The sequence below is a fragment of the Electrophorus electricus genome, chromosome 22 (genome assembly GCF_013358815.1).
Source record: "Electrophorus electricus isolate fEleEle1 chromosome 22, fEleEle1.pri, whole genome shotgun sequence".
Taxonomy (NCBI): Eukaryota; Metazoa; Chordata; class Actinopteri; order Gymnotiformes; family Gymnotidae; genus Electrophorus; species Electrophorus electricus.
Window position 1 is genome coordinate 6,138,188 of NC_049556.1, and position 26,306 is coordinate 6,164,493.

The 26,306-nt window shown below is 38.9% G+C and overlaps 2 protein-coding genes across 7 annotated transcripts; one reads left to right on the forward strand and one right to left on the reverse strand.

The window, feature by feature from the left end:
* Window positions 1-4,336: 4,336 nt before the first annotated feature.
* psmb7 (proteasome 20S subunit beta 7) lies at window positions 4,337-10,049 on the forward strand. Its single transcript, XM_027016858.2, has 8 exons — window positions 4,337-4,443; window positions 5,997-6,090; window positions 6,795-6,892; window positions 6,984-7,124; window positions 8,198-8,313; window positions 8,550-8,608; window positions 8,993-9,144; window positions 9,681-10,049. Exons 1-8 carry the CDS (start codon window positions 4,382-4,384, stop codon window positions 9,790-9,792), a joined length of 834 nt encoding a protein of 277 aa, XP_026872659.1. The 5' UTR covers window positions 4,337-4,381; the 3' UTR covers window positions 9,793-10,049.
* A 235-nt stretch (window positions 10,050-10,284) lies between these two features.
* nek6 (NIMA-related kinase 6) lies at window positions 10,285-24,939 on the reverse strand. Of its 6 annotated transcripts, XM_027016854.2 has the most exons (12): window positions 24,704-24,936; window positions 24,315-24,398; window positions 22,556-22,636; window positions 22,064-22,144; window positions 21,623-21,763; window positions 21,436-21,498; window positions 19,566-19,676; window positions 19,148-19,256; window positions 18,834-18,941; window positions 17,439-17,533; window positions 11,149-11,262; window positions 10,285-11,045 (listed from the first exon to the last, which is right to left on the reverse strand). In XM_027016854.2, exons 4-12 carry the CDS (start codon window positions 22,127-22,129, stop codon window positions 10,935-10,937), a joined length of 918 nt encoding a protein of 305 aa, XP_026872655.1. In that variant the 5' UTR covers window positions 22,130-22,144; window positions 22,556-22,636; window positions 24,315-24,398; window positions 24,704-24,936; the 3' UTR covers window positions 10,285-10,934. The 6 variants fall into 6 exon arrangements, with proteins under 6 accessions (XP_026872655.1, XP_026872654.1, XP_026872656.1 ...); XM_027016853.2 differs by lacking the exon at window positions 24,315-24,398; XM_027016855.2 differs by lacking the exon at window positions 22,556-22,636.
* Window positions 24,940-26,306: the final 1,367 nt, after the last annotated feature.

A 26,306-nucleotide genomic window follows, 5' to 3' on the forward strand; every position in this document is an offset into this window, starting at 1 on the left:
TCAGGTTGACCTTATCGCTGAAATGCACCATGCTCTACAAATTTGAGTTAAAAAATCATTAAGCTAGGACCAAATTCACTTTATCTTTTTTACTTTGTAGATCTTTTTTGCATTTTGTTTTCTTTTATGGTTTATGTTGATTGGAGGGGATGGAGGTCACATGTTCTCCACAGTAGTTATGTAATGATGATGTCATGTGATGAGATTACCCAGTGTCCTTCAGCAGGGGCAAAGGAAGAGTATGATAACCATGCAGGGAAAAAGCACAGTTACTATGCTCAAATCAAACTGATATCCACCTGCTCTTCACCACCACCCAGCCCAGCCCAATCAAATGCTAAATCCTAATGTCTAACACCAGCGCCTTAACTTACAATATTCACAATGCACACTTTCTCTTTCACTCCCTAGTATAAATCAGAAATAATTATGAGAAACTGGAATCTCCTAATGTGAGCTACAACTACAGAAGAATTATGTGTGTGTTTCTGTGTCTTGTATTGTGAAAGAAGGCAGTAAAATAAATGGCTCTGACCTGTCTCTAACCCCCAATGCCTCACTCCCAGCTCACTCCCAGCTCACTCCCAGGCTGGAGGGCTGGAGGACACTGACTATCCTCAGAGACTCAAGCTGCAACATATTGGTCTCACACAGCTGCAGTCTGATCTGACTCCTAACAGATCCAATCACTTTGTTTACATACACACCTGCAGTTCCCCCTCCTTTCCTACCCTCACCTGCGAATCCCTCCCACACACCCAGACAAGAGGAAAACTCCTCTTCCTTTTTGAAAGATGATACATTCACTCCCAGATTTTGCAGGATATCTCTTACACTCACAATGGATAAAGCAAAGGAAATTACTGCAGCGTCTAAACAGTGAGAGTGGTGTGAAGAATATGCAGCTTTTCATAACAGACCAGAATCAGACATTATTTTATGTGTTTTAAGTGATCAGAATGCTTGAAAACACTCGCTGCCCCCCCCCCCGCCCCCAACCCCCTCACACACAATGCACTACCCACAGTACACATGCAACATATAATATACACATTTTCAAAATGAATGTTGGAGGCCTGGCAGACAGATTTTACTGCAGTGTGTGCAGTGTGTGCAAGGTGCAGCCTGCTGTACCTCTCATTCAATAGTGTCTCCATGACAACCATCAAAAAGCATTTCTTTATGAACCACACATGCACACCTGCACATTCTATCACTCATGTCAAGATGCAAAACAGAATTTTCACACTGGGTGCTTTCAGTTAAAATGAATTGGTGACATAGGGAGAGAAACAGGTGAGAAAAGAAATTAAATTACTGACATACTATTAGACATACTATTAGACATACTATTAGACATACTATTGAGCATACCTACACAACACCAAGTTAATTTTTAAAACATAGCAAGTATTAAAATATATAGAAATGTTTTATGTTTTAGCAAAGGCTAATTTAATAAACAGGTGTATTCAGCAATTACATAATCAAAGACTTTCAACTCTGAACAAGCATATTAGTGTTTTTGCTGAGGGCAGTGTTCTGTTTTATTAATTCTACAGAAGAGTATGAATACTTAAATAGGCTGAGGGTGAACTGGACAAGAAAAAATGTCTCTGGACATTACTACTTGATTATTTAGCCAGTGTTCCTGCCCTTTATGATAATATCAAACCCCAAACATAAAGAAATTCAGTAGGTTTTTCTGCTCTGCAGTTGGAGTACCTTAAGCCCATCCTCCACTCCTATTATATCATCACATCAGAGTTCACGTTTAAAAAATGTTTCTATATTTCATGAAACAGGTCAACAGTCACAACACTCATCTTATGTCTTGTTTAAAGTATGAATGAATCTAGTGTAATCATTACTGAATTAATTTACTTTTATTCTAACACTATTATATTTAACTCCAGGGTGTGTGTGTGTGTGTATGTATGTATGTATATATATATATATATATAAATAAAATAAAATTGCATAATAAAAATAATTGCATATTTACAATAATGGTAGTGCATGTGCTCCCTGGGAATTGAACCCATAACCTTGTTATTAGTAGCAGAGCTCAACCTGCACTACTGGGTGAACTACAAGAAATAGATCATAAAATAGATATGATGCTTACTTGTTTTAGCTCCTTTCAGTAAACAAACTTTCACTTTTATTAATACCTGCCATAATTAAAAGATTAAAACCTAACAGACTCCCCTTGCACTTGTGCTGAATTAATGGAAAGTACTTACAAAGTGTTTCTTTTAAAAAAAAGGTATTAATATGAAATTTATCATTTGTTTTAATCAAAATGTATGAACAAAAACAAGCCCATGGTGGTTTGGATTGCCGGATGTCACCATCATTGTATGTTTGCATTCACTCTTGAATTATGGGTTTGAGTTTCAATTTTCTTCAGAATCCTAAACTCTTGCTGCTCCCTAATGGTCAGAAATAGAAACACATTACTTACCCAGTCACTATCACTGGCCACATTCTCTGCATCCATAGAGATCTTTAGCATTCTATGCTCTTACAAATTACTTACAAAGATAATTTGTTAAAAAAAATATTCATTACTTATTCTCAAAATGTAACAAAATTATTTCCTCTTCAATTTATGGCAAAAACAATGAAACTACTAATTTCTTTACTTTTGTTATGCAAACAGTAGATGCAAATATGACAAACAATATTTCTTATGATTGGCTGTTTTATTATAGACTAATTGCCAATTACAGTAAAGGCAATTTAAAAGGCATGACAGAAGCCATGTGCTCTGTAGCATGCTATCTGAATAGAAACTCGGAGAGACTTTATATAACAGAAAATTATTTAATTACCTCTTGAGTAACTTACAGCAGTGGGAGTAATAGAAGTTTAGCAAGTCATGTAGCAGTCTACTACCTTATAATCCCAATAATAAAATAAATAAATCCCATTTTCGTAGGAATGAAAATGTTCTCATGACTTGCAGTTTCACTGGATGTTACAGAATAGATCACTGAGTATGGATCAATTAACAAGATAATCTTCCAACTATTGAGAAAATGTATGAAGCTACACAAAAACAAGGCTGAGTAAAAAATAAGTAAATAAATAATTCAAAGGATTTTAATGCTCTTGAACAGCATAATTTCACCAGCTCAGTGTGGATGCACCTCAGAAACTCGGCTAAGACAGAAGAAAATTCACAATTAATTTGCATCAATAGATGCATGACATTAGACATTTTTAAAATACGCTTTACCGCCCCTGTCAATAGTTTGTCAATAGTTCTCATTCATTCTATCTAATTCAGCAGTACCGTCGTGTCTCCAAATTGACTTGCATAAGGGCGCGAGGGCCTGGGAGAGCTGCTGCTCCGCACAACAGTCCTGAAACCTGATACACAATTTGAGTATGAATGATTTAAATATTTGGGCAATCTGTGACAACGATTACTGTTGCTATGCACTGCTTTCCAAAAATCTCAACCAGTCTGTGTCGCGCTATGTGTGAGTCAGAGGATGTTCCCTAACTGCGTTTAGCTTCAATATAAAAATAAAGAAAATGAGTCATTTGAATGTCTGTTAAAATTATCCGAAATGAAATGAACAGAATAACGTTATTTAAAAGTAAACGAAAAACGATTTTTAAAAAATGCATTAAACAATGCAGTGTTTAATGAATGGTTCAATTTTGTTTTTTTGCAATTTTCCTGGGAGGCTTATCCCCCTATTCATATATATAGTGACGTCACTGGTTTATTATATTATCACCTCTTATTCATAATATTCATGTGTCTCATTCATATGTCACATATTCATTACTTGCAACTCTAAAATACTCAAATATGAAAGTAATTCCATTAAAAATCATCAGAATATGTATTTGATCAAACTAGGCACTTCACGTAATGCTTCTTGGGAAAATTCTTATTTGGTTAAAACCACGTTAGATAAATATAAGGTATATTTATTGCAATTACTAACTGATGTGATAACAAGTATTAAAACTCCAAAGCATTACACCACCTCCTTACAGGGTAAAGTAGCTCAACTAAAGTATATACCGCATAAGACCTACACTGATCCCTACACTGATTTTAAGGTTAGATACCTTACCTCAAGATACATTTTTCATTAAGTTTCTATAATTAAACAGTCTCGGCACACACACAATGTTAAATACATTCTTTATTGATGCTTCAGCTGTTTGAAAAAAAAATCAGTATTTCTACTCAAACATATAATGTATACAAAATAAATGCACTTTAGGTCGAGCTCACCTTAGAAAAGTGTTCAAAGCTAGTAGTAAATAAACCACTTTCGAGCCTTATTCGGTGTAACACTGGACGATCTAGTGGACTGCACTTCCCGGAAACAGCCATTCCTGAATACAAAAAATGGCGACTCTGTCCGTGTGTCAGCCTCAATTCGGAGGTTTCAGTTTCGAAAATTGTAAGAGGTATGAGCAAAAGGGTAAATTACTACTAACGTTGCATTTTAAGATCTGATATATTTTCCTTTGTGTTTTCTGTTGAGATTGTTTGTTTTCACGTTCCCTAGATGGGTTATCGCATACTCCTGGCGTTAGCTAGCTAGCCAACACGACTCTGAATGACTCAGTAGATTTCATTGAAACTGGTCAGTTATGTATGTTTATTCTGGTTAGTAAGAAATAAAGAACATTGTTCTTTGAATATAAAGTATATATTTGCCACAGCACATGTGTGTATATAAAGCTATAATTATATTGTCAACTATGTAGCTAATATTCTTAGTTTAGAATTTTGACGATGTGCAGATATCCATCCTGGCTCGCTAAATTCACCGGTCCCCGAGTTGCGGGTTTAACGCTAGCGTTGGCTAGCTAACCCTAACTAACCCAACCTGCCGTGTTAAATAAAATTATTATCTTAAATAGTAATAAAATATCCGACGTTTCTGCTATCAAGATAGCTAGCTAACTAGCTAATTGGCTAGACATACAATGAAAGCGCCTGTTATGCGCACTCAGTTTGTTTTTGGGCATTTTTCAGACAATTAGTTAACGTATTTGTCTGACTTGTATAAAATTATCATTTGAAAACACATTCGTATAAGACAAAGGGCTAGGCTAAATTTGATGGATACATTGTGAGTGTTTAATCTTGTGTTAAACCACCGTTTGCGAAGAGTTGGAAATGTTTTGATTTAAACTATTTTCCTAACCGTTAAAATTTGTTTTAACTGTTTAAAATGTAACGAATTAATTGTATTAGATTTTTAAACAAATGCAATTTTTTATTCGAACATATCCCTTATTGTCTTGTTCATATGCTATCGTTTTTACGGAGACGGGCGTGGGGGGGAGAGATAGATGGATTCAGTGTTGCATCGTTAAGAAGGGACAAGATGTCAAGCAATCATTTAAAAATAAAAGGGGAAATATGAATATGAATATGAAGATAAAACAGCACAATGGACCAAGAGCCAACCATCCACATCATACTACTGAACTTTAGTTTAACAGTGTACGTTAACATTTCAGATGTTGGAAAAAGTCTATATTTTCCCATGGTCGGTGTTCTAGAAGTACAGCTCTAGTGTCTCCGAAAAAAACCCTTATTTTATTGCTCATATGCTAGTTATGTTGGAATTAAAACATTTTTTATTTATATATATAAAATTGTGTATATAGTGTGTGAGCATTCACTGTCAAAAAAATCACAATCATTTAAATTTGAGAACCATGTGTTGTAGAAGTAAAGTACGAAGATGGAGAACTAAGGGTAAATCTTTAAAGGGATAAAGTAAAACCCAGATATAAATTAAATCAAGGCACAGTATAATGGTATTTTCCTTTTAAGTGTCTGAAATGTGCTGCCCATTCTCACTATTGCACAAGCTTTGAAAAAATACACATTGCATATTGGTTTTAATTTTTGTTGATCTTATTTATTTGAACTTCACACGATTTTATTTAATGTACTGCTTCAGGTTTTGTACATTACTTGCTGTTTCTTTGTCTTACTGTAGGAATACTCTGCTAGAAGCTAACATCACTAAACTTGGATATGGCCTTCCTGTGGGTCGCAAAACTGGCACAACTATCTGTGGAATTGTGTATAAGGTGACAGTCTCTCTATTTTGGCTTTGTCCTCTAGTCAATGTGATGATCTTACCAATAAAGCTGGAACCAGGCATTGGTGTTTCCTCCATATTTTAGAATTGTTTTATTGGCATGTATGTCAAGATACACTTTTGCCAAAAGCTAAGCAAAATGTGTACTCCAGTACAGAGGACGTGACAAATTATGTGCTCTTGTGTACTGGTTAAATAGCTCTACTGATCTCTGAGACTCTGTTGATCTTCCTAAGAGACTTTATATCACATGCAATAGCTATTGCTTATGTACCATTTATTAGCAAATCTTTGTAGGATGTACAGCACCTTTGCAATTCACAAATTTGAACATCTTGTTCAAATATGGCCATAGAGAAAATGTACTGTAACATAGTAAGATTATACATTGAGTCAATTTAAATTACCCAAGTTTATACTCAAGTATAAATAATTAACTAAATAACTACAGATATTTTTAAAAATTGCACTCAAGTAATGTATTGAAGCATTTGTGCTTTTTCAGTGCAATTTTTTATGGAAAGGATTTATTTATACAATGAGAAGAGGCACAGAAAAAATATTGTATATAAACTAACTTATTTGCTTATTTATTTGATACTTTTTAGAAAATTGAAACTTGAATTATATTACTGTTTTGAATTATTATTTCTAATTTAATTAATTAATTTTATTTAAAACCCTCCCACACAGGATGGAGTAGTCCTGGGAGCTGATACGAGAGCAACTGAAGGAATGGTCGTAGCGGATAAGAACTGCTCTAAAATCCACTACATCTCTCCAAACATCTAGTGAGCACTGACAAACACAGATACCTGCCTAACCCATAATTACTGATCAGTAGAATAATATTATTGCCTAATAATGTTTGTGTATGTGTAGCTGTTGTGGAGCTGGTACAGCAGCAGACACTGAGATGACCACTCAGCTGATTTCATCTAATTTGGAGCTGCATTCTCTCTCCACCAACCGCCTTCCGAGGGTTGCCACTGCCAACCGCATGCTCAAACAGATGCTCTTCAGGTGGCTGGGATCCCTTCGCTTATCACTGTGTCTGTATACATACAGAAGTATCAATGTGTCCAGCCCATGTCTATAATGGCCAAGTTTGTGAAAGTACCAAATGAGGCAAAGTTGTTGTTGTAATTTGTTTAGAACATGGTGTTTAAACTACATATTTCCAAGAGAAAAACTAGAAGCAGCAACTATAAAAATCACCTGATTCTGAAAAATATTTCTGTCATTCCTCTTAACAAACATAACAACTTCTCATTAGTCTAACTTTAGTCTCTTAGCCAGTGCTTATAGACACCGGTTTTAACACTTGCCACAGATTCTTAGTGGAAATCAGATCAGGGATTTGACTAGTGTTGAAATGCCAAACATCCTGAAGAGTCCTGAAGTGTTTTCCCCTGGTTTTGACTCTTCAACAAAGAGAGAGAGAGATATTTTTTTTTTATGCTATATGGTTGATTTTCAGATGATGTTTTAGCATGTTGTTCTTTCTGCACTGCTATAGAGATCATCTTTTTGCAGGAAATGGATATTCCATATTTCCTTCTGTTTTCAGTCTCTTTTTAAGATGAAAGAGATTGAAAACAGGAGGAAATATGGATCATGTTTGGGCCAACAACATGCTAACACATCATCTGAAAATCCACCATAGAATGTAAAAAAAAAATCTTAGAGATACTCTCAGTTTTAACCCTTGTTTAGGTTTGAGGATGCTGTTAATGCAATCTGAACCACTGTGACAGTGGCCATTTCAGCTAACTGAGTCATTAGTGTAATTGTCCTCCCAAATTAGTTTAGTGTTGCAGGGTAAAAGAGTGTATATTTATGCTGTGCTCATTTTAAACTATTTTCCCCTTTTTCTGTTGGTTTGTCTTAAATTGAATAAGAATCAGGTTTTGAATAGTGATAAATTCTTTTTAAAAATTGTTGAAGGCTTCTACATCATAAACAGGGTTTAGCAAACCACCATTTAATTACTTTTTACCTGCTAGCTTTTTTTTTTTTTTTTTTACCTCTTGCCATTTTTCTCTTCATTTTTGTGTGAATTTATTGATTGTGTGTGTGTGTGTGTCTGTGTGTAGGTACCAAGGATACATTGGTGCCGCACTGGTATTGGGAGGGGTTGATTGCAATGGCCCCCACCTATATAGCATCTACCCTCATGGCTCAACAGACAAACTACCTTATGTTACCATGGGTGGGTCTCTCTTTACACAAGCACATCAAAGCTTGAAGGTTTTTCATCTGCACTTGTTTTTAAAAGTGATGTTTAAATTTCCCAATAGCTTTGGCTGCAGTTCTGTTATAATTCCCCTACAGAAGGCTGCAGTGGCACAGAGTGCCTCCTCTTTCTCTGACTCCTAGGTCATTTAGATTTGAGGATTAATGTTTAAATTACTTTACTTTGATTTAATTCTGACTGGGTTTTGTCAGGCTCTGGCTCTCTGGCTGCTATGGCTGTGTTTGAAGATCGATACAGACCTAACATGGAGGTATGTCACACTTTAATTCTCTCTCTTTCTTTTTGTCTATTCACAAGCTAAATATGCTTTCATGTTTACTGATCTAAATTTATTGAATTAAGTTTGTGACATTGTTGCAAAAAGGGTTAAATAGGTTGCTTTCATCAGCTCTGTTTATGCATCACACACTATTGGGAAATTCCAATTTTCCTTTTGCTTTAAACTAATGGGCATATATATCATATAACGTCCACGGGTTGTGCCCCATCATTACCTAGGTTGTGTACCATCAGCAATACATTTTTTCACATAATGTACAATAAAACAAATGTTTAAAAAAACCTTGGATAGAAGTACATTTAATGCCATTAGCTTGGTTGAAAATATGCAGATGTTCTGTGTTATGTCTGTTAGGAGGAAGAAGCAAAGCGTCTGGTGCGTGATGCAATAGCAGCAGGCATCTTTAATGACTTGGGCTCAGGCAGCAACATCGACCTGTGTGTGATTACCAAAGACAGAGTGGACTATCTGAGACCACATGACCAGGCCAACCAGAAGGGTGTCCGGTAAGCAAGGACCAGCTGAGGTTTGGATTCATGTCAGCGGTTTATAAATACACTGCTGCAGAAGCAGCTGAATGTTGGTATGGGGGGTTGTTTTACTCTGCGTTTGTGTACTAAGGCTGACTGAATCTTTACTACTTGTTCTTCAAGAGTGTGCTGCCCTTGTAGTGTGCCTAAATGCATGTGTGTTAGTAGGAACACACTTGTATGTGATTAGAGTACATCTGTTTGTAGTCGTTTAATATTGAATACAAAGTTTGGGATTTCTGCTTTTTCCTCTTAACCCTTTCTAACATTAATTCCAAATCAAATGTTCCTCTCTACACACTCATCCCTCATTTACAGCAAAGCAAGTAATTATATGCACATAGGCTCTTCTGACATTCAGCAGGAATGTGACTGATTAAAAACTGATTTCTGTTCCTCTGGTCAAATGTTCACTAGTAGGAAAGTACAGTGTACTGAAAACATGCACAAAAACGTGTGCGCGCGCACAGATTCACACCCCTAATTTTATATTCCGGATCGTCTTCCTGCAGAAGTGGTGACTATAAGTACGGGCATGGCACCACAGGTGTTCTGACAAAGGCAGTGACCCCACTTCAGCTGGAAGTGGTGGAGGAGAGTGTGCAGACCATGGACACTTCCTGAAGACATCAACACTGACCTTTAACCTTTCACCCTGACCCTGTTCTGGCTGGAGATCAGTTTTCTTCCAATGTTTACAATAAAATATGTTGTGAAGAGTAGCTCCTGTGGTTCTTACCAATACTTTAGACATGCATGGTGGCATCATGTATTTAGTGATATTGAAGGGACCTCCACTGAACTGAGCAAATTTTGATGGGGTTTGTGTGAGAGATACTTTGCCAGTCAGAACTTTGGCTCAGAGTATTAGCATACACACACCACATCTCACAATGACGTAACTGATGAGATCACAATGTTGCTTGCATACCACTGGTTGAGTTGCCTGTTGAATGCACATTAATTAATGTCACAACATATAATTATATGTCACAACAAAGTCATTGTTCGAGTGTGGTGAAATACGTGTTCAGTGATATACTCTATGAATCTAAAGCTTGAAATCCCACTGGGTGTAAAAATATTTTAAATTTAAGGTAATGAAGTTGGTAGGTGTTTTCTTGTAAAACAGTACATGACTTTTATTTACCACTGCAAATGAGCAGGCTTGAATGATCAGTGTGTGCCATGCAGATGGCACATGATTCTGGCAGAAATGCTTTAAAGTTGATTTCAATAACACTATGAGAGGAGTCCCCATATTGCTGATGGAGGCTGCAGTAGAGAAAAAATAATAAAAGAATACTGTTTTAACAAATTATTTTCAAGAGTACATTGTTAGTATTTTTTTACATTTTGGGTTAAATATTTGTTTAACCTAAAACTATATTTAAGCTAAATTTAGCTATTCACTCCTATACTTAAAAAAACAAACCCTTCTGCTCGTACTCCACCCATACGATCTTTCAGCCCCTAATCAGAGCTGAATCTCCAAAAAAATGAAGAGTTCAGGTTGTGAATACTGATCCCACATCAACCAGGTAACAGAGAACTCATGATTTCCAGCAAGCATTAACTACTTTTAGATAGAAATCTTCTAGAAGAAGCATTTAGGTAAGTGGTCTGCGAAGTAAAGCAATGTATATTTTAGTACAGTCTTACAGCAAAATTAAGTTCAGCCTTGTTTAGTTCATATTCTATAATTGTCACTGTCCTGTCTCCAAATGTTTCAGCACAGGGTTTGTGTGGGTGATCAGAAGGACATTTCAGGGGCTAGCTGTCCATATTTGCATCTGTTTTGCATACTGAAGGACAAACACGATATCAGGCCGCTGGTCTGGGTCTGGGTTGATGCACATGCTGACCAGATTCCTCAACTACAAAACACACATATATTCAAAATTGCATCCATTTATCACATATTCTAAAGAATTTTATTTTTTGTGGTGTGTGTGTGTGTGTGTGTGTGTGTGTGATTACCTTCTCGGAGCAATGATCTGGTGGTAGTGGAGGATAGTCACACTGTTCGATCTTTTGGCAAAGTGAGAGGAGGGTCATCTCATCACTATAGAAAGGACTCTGCAGGGCCGCCATCTGACAGATACAAACCCATATTGGACAGTGTACATTTTGTTAATTGTACAAAAATCTGTATGTTAAGTACTCATTGAAGTCTTTATTTCATGACAACTGTTTTTTTAATCAGTAGCTTCTTCAAAAAGACAACTATAAAAACCTATAAACAAAACCTGCATTAAATTCTTTAATTTCCAAAGATCAAAACAAGTACACAAATACACAAATCCAAAAACCACTTTATCTTAATGCATGCATACATTCTGCGTAATAATGATAATTATTTAATTATGATCATAATAATGATGTCAATTTTGCTTGCCAGCTATTTCTAGATGGCTTAGTGTGGATGAGCATCCTTCATAACTTTAATACTTCATAACAGTTAGCTATTCTCAAACACCCTAATACCATAAGTATAAGTATTACAAATAACAAATAAATGTTGATCATTCTTGCTGAAATGAGTTGTGAAAACTTCCATTATTTATCAGCAAGACAAACTTACATGCTCTCAAAATTATAGGTGCTAATGAGTGAAAATGTATATTTTTGATCTTGTAGAAACTCCTCTTACAGGTTTGTGAAGAAAAAAAATGCAATGTTTTGAGTTTTATTAATATATATTTAGACTTACCTTACATTCTGCTCTACCATGCTTTCATTTTTAACTGGTCATATCCATCTTTTATTTTTGCCAGTACATCTTTTATTTATGCCAGTCTTGTTAAGGTTTTTTATGGATAGTTATGATAGCACTAGAAACACTAATTAGTGTTTAAAGGAGCAATAAGTCATTTTTACCAATAAAAAGTAGTAAGAAGTAATTATTTATTAGTTTTACTTTTTTTTCCCTAAAAAGTGCAGCTCACATGAGATCAAGAATCAAAGTGCTTTGTAGTCCTCAAAAAAAGGAAAAACATGACTAAAAACTACAGACAAACAAATTATAGACAAAAAACAAAGCGTTATGAAAATGAGTATATGAATATTAATACCATCTTCCTCAGTGTCCAACACTGACAGACTGCAATACTGCATAAATCCTTTAACTGTTTTAAGCACATTTGCAAGTTACAATCCAAATGGTTAATCCAATGGTCATCGCAGTATCAGAACAAATCATCTTGAAAAGCAACCTTGTAATGTATCCAATGCTTGCAAAATCACAGAAAGCCAGGGAAAATGACAGAGTGCTTTTATACAACATAGTTGCTGTTGATAGCTGCTTTTGTTTGAGTACATATTGGTCTCTTCAAGCTCACTAATAACCGTGAACTATTAGCCTTGCTTAATAGAATGTTTGTGTCTTTATATATATTCTTTTTAATTTAATGGTTATTTTGTTTAAATAAAAATTAGCTGAAATCTCTGCAACAAAAAAGCATCAGACGATGTGAATGTTACGACCCCAGGTGGGTGGTTTTGTTTGTACGTCCTCTGTTTCAGGTGGTGTTTCGTGGTGATCCATGTCTCCATCCGTGCGCCACGCCAGGTGCTAACGGTCCTCTGTGATTGCAGTGCCCTTTGTTCCAATTGATTGTCCTACCTCACACTACTATACACATCCAATCCGAGTGAGAAGTGTAAGGGGTTGGTGTAAGGCCAAGGCCCCCTCTGGCCACCAGAGGGAGGCCTCGAGTCAGGCACACCACTAATCAGGCTTAACACCCAACAGCTGGGCTAGACTTTATATAAGCCCAGTGACCCAGTCATTCAGTGCTGGGTCTTTGCCAAAGTTCTGAGCCAAGCTCCTAGCTGGCAACTTCAGGTATTAAGGTCTGTGAGCCCTTGTGCTACAACTCACTTCTTGTCTGCATGGTTGCTCGTGTTTTTACATGTCTCCTCTCCAGTTTTCCCTCTCGAGTCTGTCTCTCTCCTGAGGCATCCCTTAGCCATTCAAATTCCTCCCTGTTTTCTGGTTTTGTTTGGGAAATTTTAGTTTGGTTTTCCCCAGTGCATCGGGGTTGCCATTTCTTCCCTTTGTTCACGGTCGGCGTGGTTTTTAGTTTTTTCCTTTTGTTTTACCAGATCCAAGCTCTAACTGTTCTGCGCATGAGCCCACTATTGTTATAGTGTGGTTGCTCACCCAGTCAGTTGTTGGTGTCATCACTCACCTAGCTGACCTGGGTTTGAGCCCACCTTACAGAAAGACCCAGCCATGGACCCAGCTCAACAGTTAGATCTGGAACAGGTAAAGGTGGCTCTGACTGATCAGGGGGTGACTTTTGGTTGACATGGACAAGCCCTGCAACAGATCCTCTCTCAGTTGCAGGCCCTGACAGACCTGACACGAACACCGGTGCCTCTGGCTGCCCCTGGTCAGGAGGCGGCTGGGGTATCAGCAGAGCCAGCCCAAATCCTGCCCACCTTGTGTTCAGAACCTTTGCTCCCTGCCCCTGAGCAGCTATGCTGGTGAGGCAGGAGGTGGTAGGAGGTCCTCCTTCCATTCTCACTGGCTTTTGAGCGAGCAAAGGTGGTATACATCTTCTAACTGGGTGGGCTTTGGCATGGGCCACCCTGGTCTGGAAGCTGCAGAATTCGCTGCTGCCCTTAAGCGGACTTTCGACCATCGAAACAGGAGGGAATATATGTCCAAGTGGCTGATTATGTGATTATGCGACTGTGGTGGTCGAGAGTGGAGGGAACCCCAGTGCTGATGGCCGCTTTCCACCAGGGCGAGGAGCTTAAAGATGAACTGGTCCACCATGAGACTCTCGACGACCTGATCGATCTGGTCATGTGTGTGTGCGGCAGAGGCGCAGAACATGGGGAATCAAGGCTCTCGCGGAGCTCTGTGCAACCTTAGCCCCATTCATGTGTATGACAAGCAGGGGGAGTCTGGATCCCAGCCAATGCAGCTTGAACCCGCCTTTCCCGAAGTGAACGCGCCGTGGAAGCTCGGGTCATCTCCGCCCAGCTTGCGAGGGAGTCTAACGAACTCAACCAGTCCTCCCTGAGCTCAGAGGTTGTTCCTCAGCACCACAATGGCTTGGGGAACGTCTGAAACACATCTCCAGGCATTTGTGGACTCTGGGGCAGCGGGCAACTTTCTCGACGCTGAGTTGGCCAACAAGTTAGCCCTGCCACTGGTCCCACTGGATGAACCCCATTGCTGCCATTGATGGCCGGTCCTTTGAGCGAGGGGTTGTTAGTCATCAGACCCATCCAGCCATGTTGTGACTCGGAGCACGCACCAAACACACTGTACTGTTCATTATCCATGTTTCCGACTTGCAATTGATTTTGGGGTACCCCTGGCTTCAGCGACATAATCCTCAGGTAGACTGGCTGAGCCGGCTAAACCTTGCTGTCATCTGGTTTGACATGTCAGACCCCGGGGCCTTAACAAGGTGACTGTCAAGGACCGTTATCCCTCATGACCTCAGCATTTGAGGTGCTGCAGCAGGCCTCCGTTTTTACCAAATTGGACCTGTGCAGCGCCTACAACCTAGTGAGAATCCAAGAGGGAGACAAATGAAAGATGGCATTCATCACCCCCTCTGGACACTACGAATACCTGGTTATGCCATTTGGGTTGATGAACGCACCTGCCGTCTTCCAGCGGTACATCAATGAGGTCCTAAGGGAGGCCCTTGACAGATACATGTTCGTCTACTTGAACGACATCCTAATATACAGCCAAACAGTAGACGAACACGTCACCCATGTTAGGTGGGTCCCCCAGCTTCTGCTTGAGAACCACCTCTTTGTCAAGCTGGAGAATCAGTGTTCCATGCCCGTACAATTTCCTTTTTGGGATTTGTCGTCTCCCACAATAAACTGTGCATGGACCCCGCCAAGGTGCAGGCTGTAGAGAACTGGCCTAGACCCACCTCGGTGCGTCTGGTCCAACGCTTCCTGGGCTTCACACATTTTTATCACAGGTTCGTTAAGAACTTTAGCGCAGTTGCAGCCCCACTGATCGTGTTGACCAGAAAGAAATCAGGTCAGTTCTGCTGGTCCACCGAAGCCCATCAGGTGTTTGATGAACTGAAACGCCATCTGATCCAAGGCCCCTATTTTGCAACTCCCTGATGCCAAGCTTCCATTTGCCTAAACTGCCATCTGCAAAGGAGATAGCTAAGTTATTGCTTACTCAGGTGGTCTGTCTGCATGGGATGCCTAGCAGCATTGTGTCAGACTGTGGGCCTCAATTCACCAGCCAGTTCTGGGGGGCCTTCTGTCAGTTGTTGGGGCAGAAGCTAGCTTGTCCTCCGGCTTCCACCCCCAATTCAATGGCCAGACCGAAAGGGTTAATCAGGACTTGGAGCACACCCTCTGCTGTCTGGCCTCTTCCTGTCCATCCTCTTGGTCAGAGCACCTATTATGGGTGGAGTTTGCCCACAATACCCTGTGGCACGCCTCCTTAGGCATACACCATTCGAGTGCCAGTACAGGTATGCTCCACCCATGTTTCCTGACCAAGAGGCTGACGTGGGTGTTCGGTCTGCTGAGCAGACGGTCAGGCGCTGCCGCTTCACCTGGCGAAAGGCAAGCAGGGCGCTTTTGTCTGCCGATGCTGCTCAGAAACATTACACCGATAAGAGATGGCAACCAGCGCAGACTTATCGGCCTGGGCAGCGGGTCTGGCTATCAGCCAAGGACCTGCCTTTGCATGGGAATCCCCATAAACCTGCTCGTCGGTACATTGGGCCGTTCAAGGTCTTTCACCGCATTAACCCTATCTCTTATCGCCTTGCCCTTCCCCTGTCGTTGAGGGTTCACCCCACTTTCCACATGTCTCGGCTTAGGCCCATGTGCTCGGTGGGCCCCTCTGAGGGGCCAGTATTTGGTGGACTGGGAGGGATACAGGCCTGAGGAGCAGTCCTGGGTCCCCTCCCGTCACATCCTGGACTGTGACCTCATTCTGGCTTTTCGGCAGGATCGTGCGGCTTGTGACGTCAGGAGCCGCCCCTTCCAGGGGGGGTCCTGTAAGGGTTGGTGCAAGGCCGAGACCCCCTCTGGCCACCAGAGGGAGGCCTCGAGTCAGGCACACCACTAATCAGGCTTAACATCCAACAGCAGGGCTAGACCTTTATAAGCCTAGTGACCCAGTCACACAGTGCTGGGTCTTTGCAAAAGTTCTGAGCCAAGCTCCTAGCCAGTAACTTCAGGTATTGAGGTCTGTAAGCCCTTGTGCTACACCTCACTTCTTGTTTGCGAGGGTGCTCATGTTTTTACACATCCCCTCCCCTCTCCAGGTTTCCCTCTCGAGTCTGTCTCTCTTCCGAGGCTTCCCTTAGCCATTCAAGTTCCTCCCCATTTTCTGGTTTTGTTTGGGAAGTTTTTGTTTGGTTTTCCCCAGTGCATCGGGGTTGCCATTTCTTCCCTTTGTTCACGCTCGGCGTGGTTTTTAGTTTTTTCCTTTTGTTTTACCAGAGCCAAGATCTAACTGTTCTGCACACGGGCCCCCCGTTGTTGGCGTGTGATTGCTCACCCAGTAGGCTGTTGGTGTCATTACCTAGCTGAACTGGCTTTGAGCCCACCTTACAGGGAGAATGGAATTGCCTCTTAGTTTTTGCTACTAATACTACTTTGAATTGACTGCCTTTGTGGGTATATGTTTTTGTGGTTGTGAGTATGCAAGAGTTAGTGTTTGGTTTTATAGCCTGTGCTTTTGCACTAGACCTTCGGTATTCTGACCTTGGCTTTGTAACCCCATTTGTGATCATCACTTATGCCCTGTATGGAAATTGGTTGCCGATGTAAATTGTGTAGTGTGTTATACTTATTTAATTATTCTGTCATTAGATGTTTGGTCATAGTTAGTAGGAAGGTGACGCTGTTTAGTTTGAGCTTTCTTTTTGTCTTATGTTTTGGTTCAGGGAGTTAGGGCAGGTTATTGTTCATTTATGTCTGTTATTTTCTCCGTTAGGCAAGTTATTGGCTCTGTTTTTGTTCTAGGACTGTATGTTTATTATTTTGGCACTGTCATCTCCTGAAGCACACCCCGTCTACAAAATAAATATCTCCTTTTCTTTTTATATCCTTCCCCCCCACCCCTCCTTTTCCTGTTACAGTCCAGAGCCTAGATTGGGTCATAACGGTGAAGTTCCCATGATATTAAAAATCATGTCCAATATTTTCCTCTGAAAAAATCATACTTGCTTTGAATAGGCCTGAAATATAAAAAAAACTGAAAATTCATAGCACAGTTAACACTGGGACATGGGTCTAGACTATAACTGTACCTCATACAGCAGGCAGCCCAGAGACCAGATGTCTGATTTAAAGTTGTAGCCATTCTCATGGATCCTCTCAGGAGACATGTAATAGGGGGTTCCGACTGAATAAAAAAGAGTGCAGTTTCAGCAAGGTTTCACAACTGTGAAACCCAGTGAGATGAAAAAGTGAATGGCAAAATTTACTAATCAATATACATAGTGAAAATTGGTTATACTATATTCTTTAAAAGTGTGATTAGATATTGATTTTCTAAAATTGGTGTTATGGTATGTGCGGCACCCAGAAGGAGGGACATGCTCGCTCTCTCAAACTCTCTCACACACAGCTCCTGCCCTGCTCCTAATCACCCGCTTACTAATCCTGTATACCTGTGCCTAGTTTGTTCTGCCCTCTATTTAAGACCACAGGTTCTCTACTACTCTAGTTCAGCACAATTATCCCTTATACAAGCACTAGAGTCACTGCTGCCACTCGCAACAAGAATCACTGCAGTTACTATGCTTCCTGACTCATCACTTCTTTGGCCCTATGAAGGAAAACTGTTTTGTTTGTTTCCTTGTTCCCTTGTCACTTGCTGCTTTGCTCAGTTGCTTGAACGGAGAATAAAAACTCAAACTGTACATGCCTCTTGCACCCTCCTCGTCACTGTTACAACTAGGAATACGTGGATTTGTAACCCACTGTAACAGAGCTGTCTAAGATACTGATACTTATAGGGATTCTCTCAATAGAAGTTCAGAACTTGGGTTTTTCCCAACACCAGTCTTATTGCTCTCCACAGTTTCAAGTTTCCAACTCACGTAGGGCTTAATAATTAGCAGATAATCACAGACATTTTGCATAGCAGTGAGGTTCTGAAAACCTGGCTGTCCAATATGGCTGGGAAAGATGGCAACAGTTTGGATTATACTACAGCCAGCAGCACTTAACTACTTTAGCCAGCTATTTCACAAGAGTCACTGTGTTGGCTAAAATGATGAGTACTTTAAGTATTTTACTTTGACTCTGTTCAGAAATAATATAAAGTTCCTATTGCATACTGCATCCTTCTAGGGTTCACATTTTCACTGAATTATTTTAAAATGTTATTAATTATGTGCTTTTTTAATTTAATGTTTAATTTAATGTTCACGTTTTCCCTGAAAAACCATGCCCAGTTATTGTTTCTTTACAGTGAACAGGCCTCTTAACTGCACATTAAATCTTACACAAATGAAATTCCATCACTTCTGCCATAGTTTCAATAATGTTAAGTACTTTTATTTTCAACATAAAAAATATGCTTTCTTATAGGGATCTGACACACCTAAACTGGAAATAGACTCCCTGCCTTGTAAAACCTTGCTTTCAAAACTGTGCATCGTGTATGTGTGAGTATGAATATTTATCTGCATATTTACCTAGTGAGTGTGCGACTGTGGTTTTGGAGCTAAAAAACCGTCCCAAACCTAGATCTCCCAGTTTCACCATTCCAGTAGCTGTGATGAATACATTAGCTGGCTTTATATCTGAGAGACACACACAGAAAGATTATTTAATGGATAGGTATGACTAATAAGCCTGAGTTTCAGAAAAAGAAAAAAGATCCCCTTTTAAGGATTTAAACTAGGGTTAATTTGTTGGTGTGTCACTGTAATACCACACATATATGGTAATGTTTGAGTCTGCATCTATACTTTGCTAAACAGTGATGTATGCATGCATGGGTTTTTACCTCTGTGCATGACTCTGCGGGAGTGCATGTGTTCCACAGCACTACACAGCTGCACAAAATACTTCCATATTGTTCTTTCAGGAATCAACCTCCGTTTCTTCTTAAAGTACTACAAGAATATACACAAAACAACATTTTACAATGAAATAAAAACTGAAGATTGGTTCTACATTTAAAAAATTAATTGTTTATATATGCTGTCTACCGTTGCTGAAATAATACTTCACTATGCTGAAACATGGATGGGGGGGGGGGAAACAGAGGAAAATCACATCAATTTTGTTATGCTCTATTTCTTTTTCTTTTGTAGCAGCAGAGCATTACTGTAGTTATTCGTGTATGTGTGGTGCAGAATCCTACTCTCCCTATATCTCTCTCTTACACACACACACACACACAGCCTGCTGTTGTGTCTGACCTTTATCATATGGGAGAGGTCTCCAGCATCAGCTAACTCCAGCACAATATTCAGCTCATTGTCATCAATGAAGGAGTCAATGTACTTTATAACATTAGGATGGTTCAGCTGCTGCAGAGAAGAAGAGGAACAATGTCAAATGTACACAAAGATATAGCAGATAAGACAGGGTCAAAATGCTGTGCACCTTCTTTATATCTAAAAAGTCTTTAGTGGTTTGTAAGAAGTGGAATAAGGTATATACAGGACTATCATAAGAAGCAGAGATGAGACTGTTACTGATTTTAATGACATACCCAATGACACAGATACTGTTTCAGTATTTAAATATACTTGCAAGCAACAATGTTTCCCAGCATGTTGCACTGAGGGAGCGCTTCATCAGATGTGCGCAAGGCAACATGCTTGCAAATGTGAGGAAGACTGGGCTAAGAGCAAATGAGTTTTTAGCAGGATTAGACAAATGTACATTGGTCAAGCGTACAGATAGTTCTGTGTGTGCACATGTATGTTTGGAGCTGTGACAAGAGTAAAAATGCAGAATGAAACAGGGCAGTGTGGCCATATTTCATTTGTTAATTATGAATTAATCACCAACACAATATATCAATTAAAAATAAAGATATCACAGAAGACTGCAACATGATATTGAATCTGCAAAAAAATAAAAAATAAAAAAAAATTTAATTTAAAAAGCATGCCCCTGTAATGGTGAGCGGTAAAGAGGCAGATGCATGTGCGGGGCAGAGCGAGATTTATTAAGGGCAAATCCAAAGTCGTACTCGTCAGAGTAGTCCAGGGTCAATTTACCAACACGGAGATTACGGGGATACATGATAAACAAAGCAGAGACACAAGAAAGCAAAGGGGAAGCATGCTATAACAGAGGCTAGAATAAACTTGAAGGCTAAGAAACACAAAGGCTAGGCCAAATAAACACGACTTTAAATACATGGAATACATACAGCGGTTAGATTTGCATAAACAATGAACCTACTTACATACAGTGAACAGCACAGATACAGTTACCCAGACAGGGTTTAAATATATGAACTAATAAACTCTAAACCAGACTGGTAAAAGTAATGACAGGCGTGGAAGAATAGACGAGGGGGCGGAGAAAATGAAACCAAGGCACGGAAAAGGAAAACCTGGAAAACAATTGCTCTACATGTATAATTTAAACAATAGTGCTGAAAATTCTCATTGTTCACCAAAGATATGTTTGACAACGTGGCCTTAAACGTTCTTCCCAGATTTTATTTCTTTTCAGTGAATGTGCATGCCCGAGGACTTGATTTCTTAAGGGGAACTCGAATTTGAGGGGCTGCTGAACTGAATGCAACACCCGCATACTTGTCCCCAGCACTTTTCAAAGCAAAGTTATGCCCATAGCTGCAGGTATTGTAACTAGCATCTGATACTGAAGGTTAGTATTGTATGGATGTTTTTATAAATCACAGCATTCTCATGTTTCAAATGTAAATTAGTTTGGTAAGATAAAGGCCTATGTTTAACCAGGCAGTCCTAATCAAAGGGAAATGCATATGGTTAAGCAAAAGAACTATCAATATAATAACTTTAGGGAAATCATGACAATGTTATTAGTGCCTTTTCAACAGTTACAGTATATTTTTTAAAACACTACAATAAACTTTGGTCACTGGTATTAGAACATGTTTGTACTGTTCCATCCCTAATCAAGAATAACTTTTCTAACTGGCTCACTGATTTACTTTCTGGTTTTGAACTTTTTGGTTTTGTTCAATGTGAGGTAACAGCTTTTCTTTTGCTGGCCAAACATTCACACTCACAATCACATTCTTCCCCTTTTTGTCTTTCTGCCACAAATTTTTAAATTAGCACTAACCTTGAGCAAGTCAATCTCCTTCATGCAATCCTGGCGAGCTTTAGCATCCATCATCTCAAAAATCTATGAGCAAAACAAAAATAATGTTAGCACACAGTACCCATCATCTGATACCACTCCTGTGAGAGTGCTATTCCCCATGAACAACTAAAGTCTCAGTGTTAGTATGTGCATGTGGTAAAGATACCTGTACTTTCTTTAGCGCCACCTGTTGGTTCTCTAGTAGATAGGTCGCCTTATAGACCTCACTGAACTGACCGCGACCAATCTTCTTCTCAATGAGGAAATTTGACTGTGCACTGCTGTAACCTGGTTCATAGCCCTGCCACTAAATATAGGGTGGCATGTGATTAATAATTTGATATTGTAGTACAACCACTACCAAAACATAGTATTAGCCTACAAAAACCTGAGAGTGCTGTCATTAGTCAGACTGAAAGGTTATGTCCTTGTGTAAGGAACTCTAAATAAGTGTGTCTACTAATTGCCAGAAATATAAATGTAAATTAAACTCTTCTGTAAAAGAGAAAAGGGAAAAAACAATGAATTTAAGCAATTTGAACAGATATTTAAGGATAAAATGTGGATGGATGTGTGGGTAAGTCAGGAGGTGTGTATGTGGTCTGACCTGGATCTCGTACCCTGGCAGTGTGTGGTTTTTATTTTGATCCTGTTGACTGAGCTGCCCCTCCATTATGACATGTCAAACCTGAAACACACACAAACACATGCAGATGGGAGTCGATGACAATATACTCACTGTCTAGAAATAGCTTATTACTGAATGTAAATCAAAATACATGCACATTATCATGATTTCATTTCTGTATGTTCTCAATTTAAAAAAATCTCAAATGTGAACCCAGCCGTAAATCAGTTCAACAAACATTAAACACACAGAAACACATTCTTGCATGACATTTGACAAGGCTAAATAATATCACTGCAATTTAGAAATACATGAAATCATCACTTTCACAATCATGCTGTGTGAATAAATCCTTTACTAACAATGTAAAAAAACAACTTTGTTATTTGGTCTTCTGGAATGTGTATTCATGGCACATTTCCACAATCAGATGCCACAACTGCACATTATTAATTTTCTTTCTTTTTTTACCCTTCCATTATTGACTCAGTCATTCTCCTCTGAGCTGATGGAAAATTTATCACACCAAGAATTACCCTCTGGTATCAAAGTCTGCAAGCAAGAACACACACACAGTTCTAGGAAAAATATATTAAGCACAAGGAAATGAGCACAGCATTAAAGTGTTGTACACTGTGTGTATTCTGGGTAGTTCAGATATGAGTCATCTTCTCTGTGTGTGTGAGTAGTATCACACAGTGCAGTTTCACTCTTTATTTGGTATTCCACAGAAAGGTTTCAGATTGCATCTCTCTCTCGCTCTGTCTCTCTCTCACACACACACACACACACACACACACACACACACACACACACACACACACTTCACCTGCAAGGTTTTAAGAAAGAAACAAACCCAAATATGTGCCCACCACGCACACACTATATGCTAGGTCAAAGTTTATGATATGCTGTTTATTTATCTGATGGAGCTCTCACTGCATTTTCAAAATCTTCTGTGATGTGTGAGATTTTTACTATGGCCAAATATGCAGATCAAGAATCAGATAGAGGTTTTAAGGGTCAAATTTATATCAAATAAATGCCCATAATATATTAATGCATTTGATGCTTTGAATGAGAAAACTTTTACAGATTTCAGTGTTGTTGTAAGCAGTGCTATACATTAATATTTATCTGTGTAAGACATCGGACATGATTTGACATATTTAAACACAATCCCTGATTAGTTTAAATAAGCCTCCTGACCTACACACACAATTACAAACATCTATCTGATTGCACACATAGTGTATGTAAGGGAAAGACAACTGAATGTTCATCATTCAGTCTGTTCTAAAGGTTCCCTACACTAACACTATTTACTATTTATTAGGTAACACTGAACAATGAAATTCAGCATGAAAAGCCATAAGTAACAGTAACAAACTAATGAACATGTTTATTAAATTTTTTTGTTTCATTGCTGCACATAGACAGACTAAGTTAAACATTTGGAGGTGGCAGATGATGACAAGAAGAAATTGGTGTTGAGTTTTAAAATTCTGATGATTTTAATGACTTTATTAACTTTAGTAACTTATGGGTTATTTATTATACTAATTATGTTCATGATTTGATAATATTAAATAGTTCCATAAATAATGGTAGTCAAGGCAACCTTGCACAATGTTAATGTAAACTCTTTCTAACCCTGCCTTATCTTTTTCTGGTTTTCTTGGATGTGTTCACTGGTCTGCAGTGATTCACACTGCAGGCATTAAACACAACTTCCAACAATACAAGTAGACCCTCTCACTATGCTATACTATGCAGGATTTTAACAATTAAACACTAAATGTTTTAGGTTATTTTTTAGAAAATAAAATAATAATATTAAGTCTTCCTTATTGTAACATTTAAAAACACTGGGTGATGAGATCATTGTTTTCACGATAATTTAAACATGTGCAGATATATTCCAATTGATCGTCAACAGTCTGTTTTTATTAGTTCAAGAAGCAAAACGTAAAAATGCTCTAGGTATTTTACTGCGTGAAAAAATCAGCGTCAAGCTTGATGTGATTTATTTCTACTTTACTTTTTGCATTTTTAGTTTGGCAAAACATTATGCCACTAATTTAGCGAAGTTCCATTTAGAATTGAAACCTCAGGATAAAAATGCACCCTGCAACAAAAGCGCGCCTAAACAATGTTTCCATTTTTATTAATTTAATTTTTTTAAAATACATTAAATTAAAAAAGGAAAGAAAGCTGTTCCTTATCGTACCGTCAGGGTCATCAGTTTAACCTGCGAGGAAACACGTTTTAGCCAGTGATGTTACTAGTAGCAACTTGATGGTGCGTCTTATACCTGAAAATCAAGCACACTTCCTAAAGTTGAGCGGGAAGTTATGAAGCTAAGACACTACGTAACAGGGCCTGCTCATTAATCCTGCAGCCTTCTCTGGAGGGCGCTGAGTTCTCCGTTTAACTCATGCTCTACTGTGCGCATGTACAGAAACTACATACATAGTACCACAGTTAATACAACGTTTCGTACTTATGTTCACTGAGCGATGCAAGTGGATAACAAATGTGAATAACGTGTCAAGTAGAATTGTACAAACAAGTTACTAGACACGCTACATATAAAGCGAGCCATTTTTCATAGCCTACCTTATTCTGCGTTGATCTATAACTTATACTCAAACGCGTTGGAAATAGACGAAAACATAACTACTAAGCTCTTTTTATATTTCTACGTGCCTCATGCTTCTCGTCTTCTTCTCTATTTCTTTAATACCTACAGGTTTATACACATGCCATGCAACTCATCTTCAGGGAAATTTCCTGAACTGTCGCTGGTTTTCCTCGTTCTGGGCGGAGAAATTCAACTTCGGAAGTGCTTTACAGAGCTGCATCAACAGGGGAGGTGCACATGCGTGTCAAAGAATTACGCTGTGGCCAACATTAGCTTAAATGTCACCGAACCGTTGCAGTTTCCTACCAGTTCATCATGATTTGTTTAGAGCATTTTTTTTTCAGTGTTCATTCGACTGACTATGCAACTCATGTTTAAATGCTGAACTAGTTAGTCTACCGCTAGCAGCATAGAAAAAAAAAAAAAAAAAAAAAAAAAACTTGGTTAAGAAAGAAGAGCCTACACGTATATGCGGGAAGCAGGTTTCATTTATTTATGTAGTCTGCAAAAGGTACTCTTTCATACCCAGACACACGCTCTGCAGAACATATCAAAACCAGTAGTGACACAATTACTCCCTACAGGTTCGTAAATGTGTGTACGCCATTAATGACGTCAACACAAGGGGGGGGGGGGGGGGCGAAGGATATTGTAAAAGTCTTTAGAGATTTTTTTCTAAAATCCAACCCAAACCTGCACTCAGTAATACTTAAGATAAATTTACCTACAAACATACATAGTAAAGAACAGGGCTGGGTTTTCCAAAAGCATCATATAACAAAGATAATCTTTAAATAGCGAGTATTACACAGAACACACTCTCTCATTTAATGATCTTCACTACGATAATTTGGGGAAATGGGCCCAAAGTTGGTAACGATAATCCAATTTGCAATCTAAAATCATAAAAACTCTAATAACGAATTAAACTAACTAAAAACTCTGGTCTAAATAAACCAGATACATATACATAACTCAATAAAAGCTAAAATGTAACATTAATTTAAGTAAGTATGTAGGCTACAGGCTGAGGGGAAAGGCTCTGGATTCGGGGAGTCCTTGCCGTCGCTCTTCACTCTCTGGCTCTGTTTGAAATAGTCTACTACATACTGTATACTGCATAATGAACTCAGTATATATTGTATACTGGATACTGGTCCCATTAGTAGTATACAGTGTAGTGTCCAGTATGCGACAAACGCAAACCACACTACGAGGTTACGTGTACGTATGAAGATTCCGCTCACTTGGGAAAGATTTTCCGCCAACGCTGCATGACAGGATGCAGTACACCATGAAGATTGCTGTGGTCACGTACTGTAATATTTGGCAGTAGTAAGTAGTACACTAAGTAGCACATATTCTGGGTATCTTTCGCATACTGGAAAACTTTATTTTTACTGCATACTGCATACTGCATACTCATTTGCAGCCCAATCAGTACACAAGTAATACGTAACAGGCTGTAGTAGGCTCGAACACAGCCTCTCTAGCTAAATTTATTTATACCTATTATTTACATTTTACAGCACCTGCTGTCACAAAACAGCTTTACAAATATATGGTTGCAGATCCCTG

Bases quoted from the DNA above. Each gene is read 5' to 3' on its own strand.
- psmb7 (XM_027016858.2), top strand. From the start codon at position 4,382: ATGGCGACTCTGTCCGTGTGTCAGCCTCAATTCGGAGGTTTCAGTTTC. The intron at 8,314-8,549 runs GTGGGTCTCTCT...GGGTTTTGTCAG, and splicing joins ACTACCTTATGTTACCATGG to GCTCTGGCTCTCTGGCTGCT. The intron at 9,145-9,680 runs GTAAGCAAGGAC...GTCTTCCTGCAG, and splicing joins GCCAACCAGAAGGGTGTCCG to AAGTGGTGACTATAAGTACG.
- nek6 (XM_027016852.2), bottom strand. From the start codon at position 22,129: ATGGAGGGGCAGCTCAGTCAACAGGATCAAAATAAAAACCACACACTG. The intron at 19,677-21,435 runs GTTAGTGCTAAT...TCTTCTCTGCAG, and splicing joins AGGAGATTGACTTGCTCAAG to CAGCTGAACCATCCTAATGT. The intron at 18,942-19,147 runs GTAAAAACCCAT...TGTGTCTCTCAG, and splicing joins CCGCAGAGTCATGCACAGAG to ATATAAAGCCAGCTAATGTA.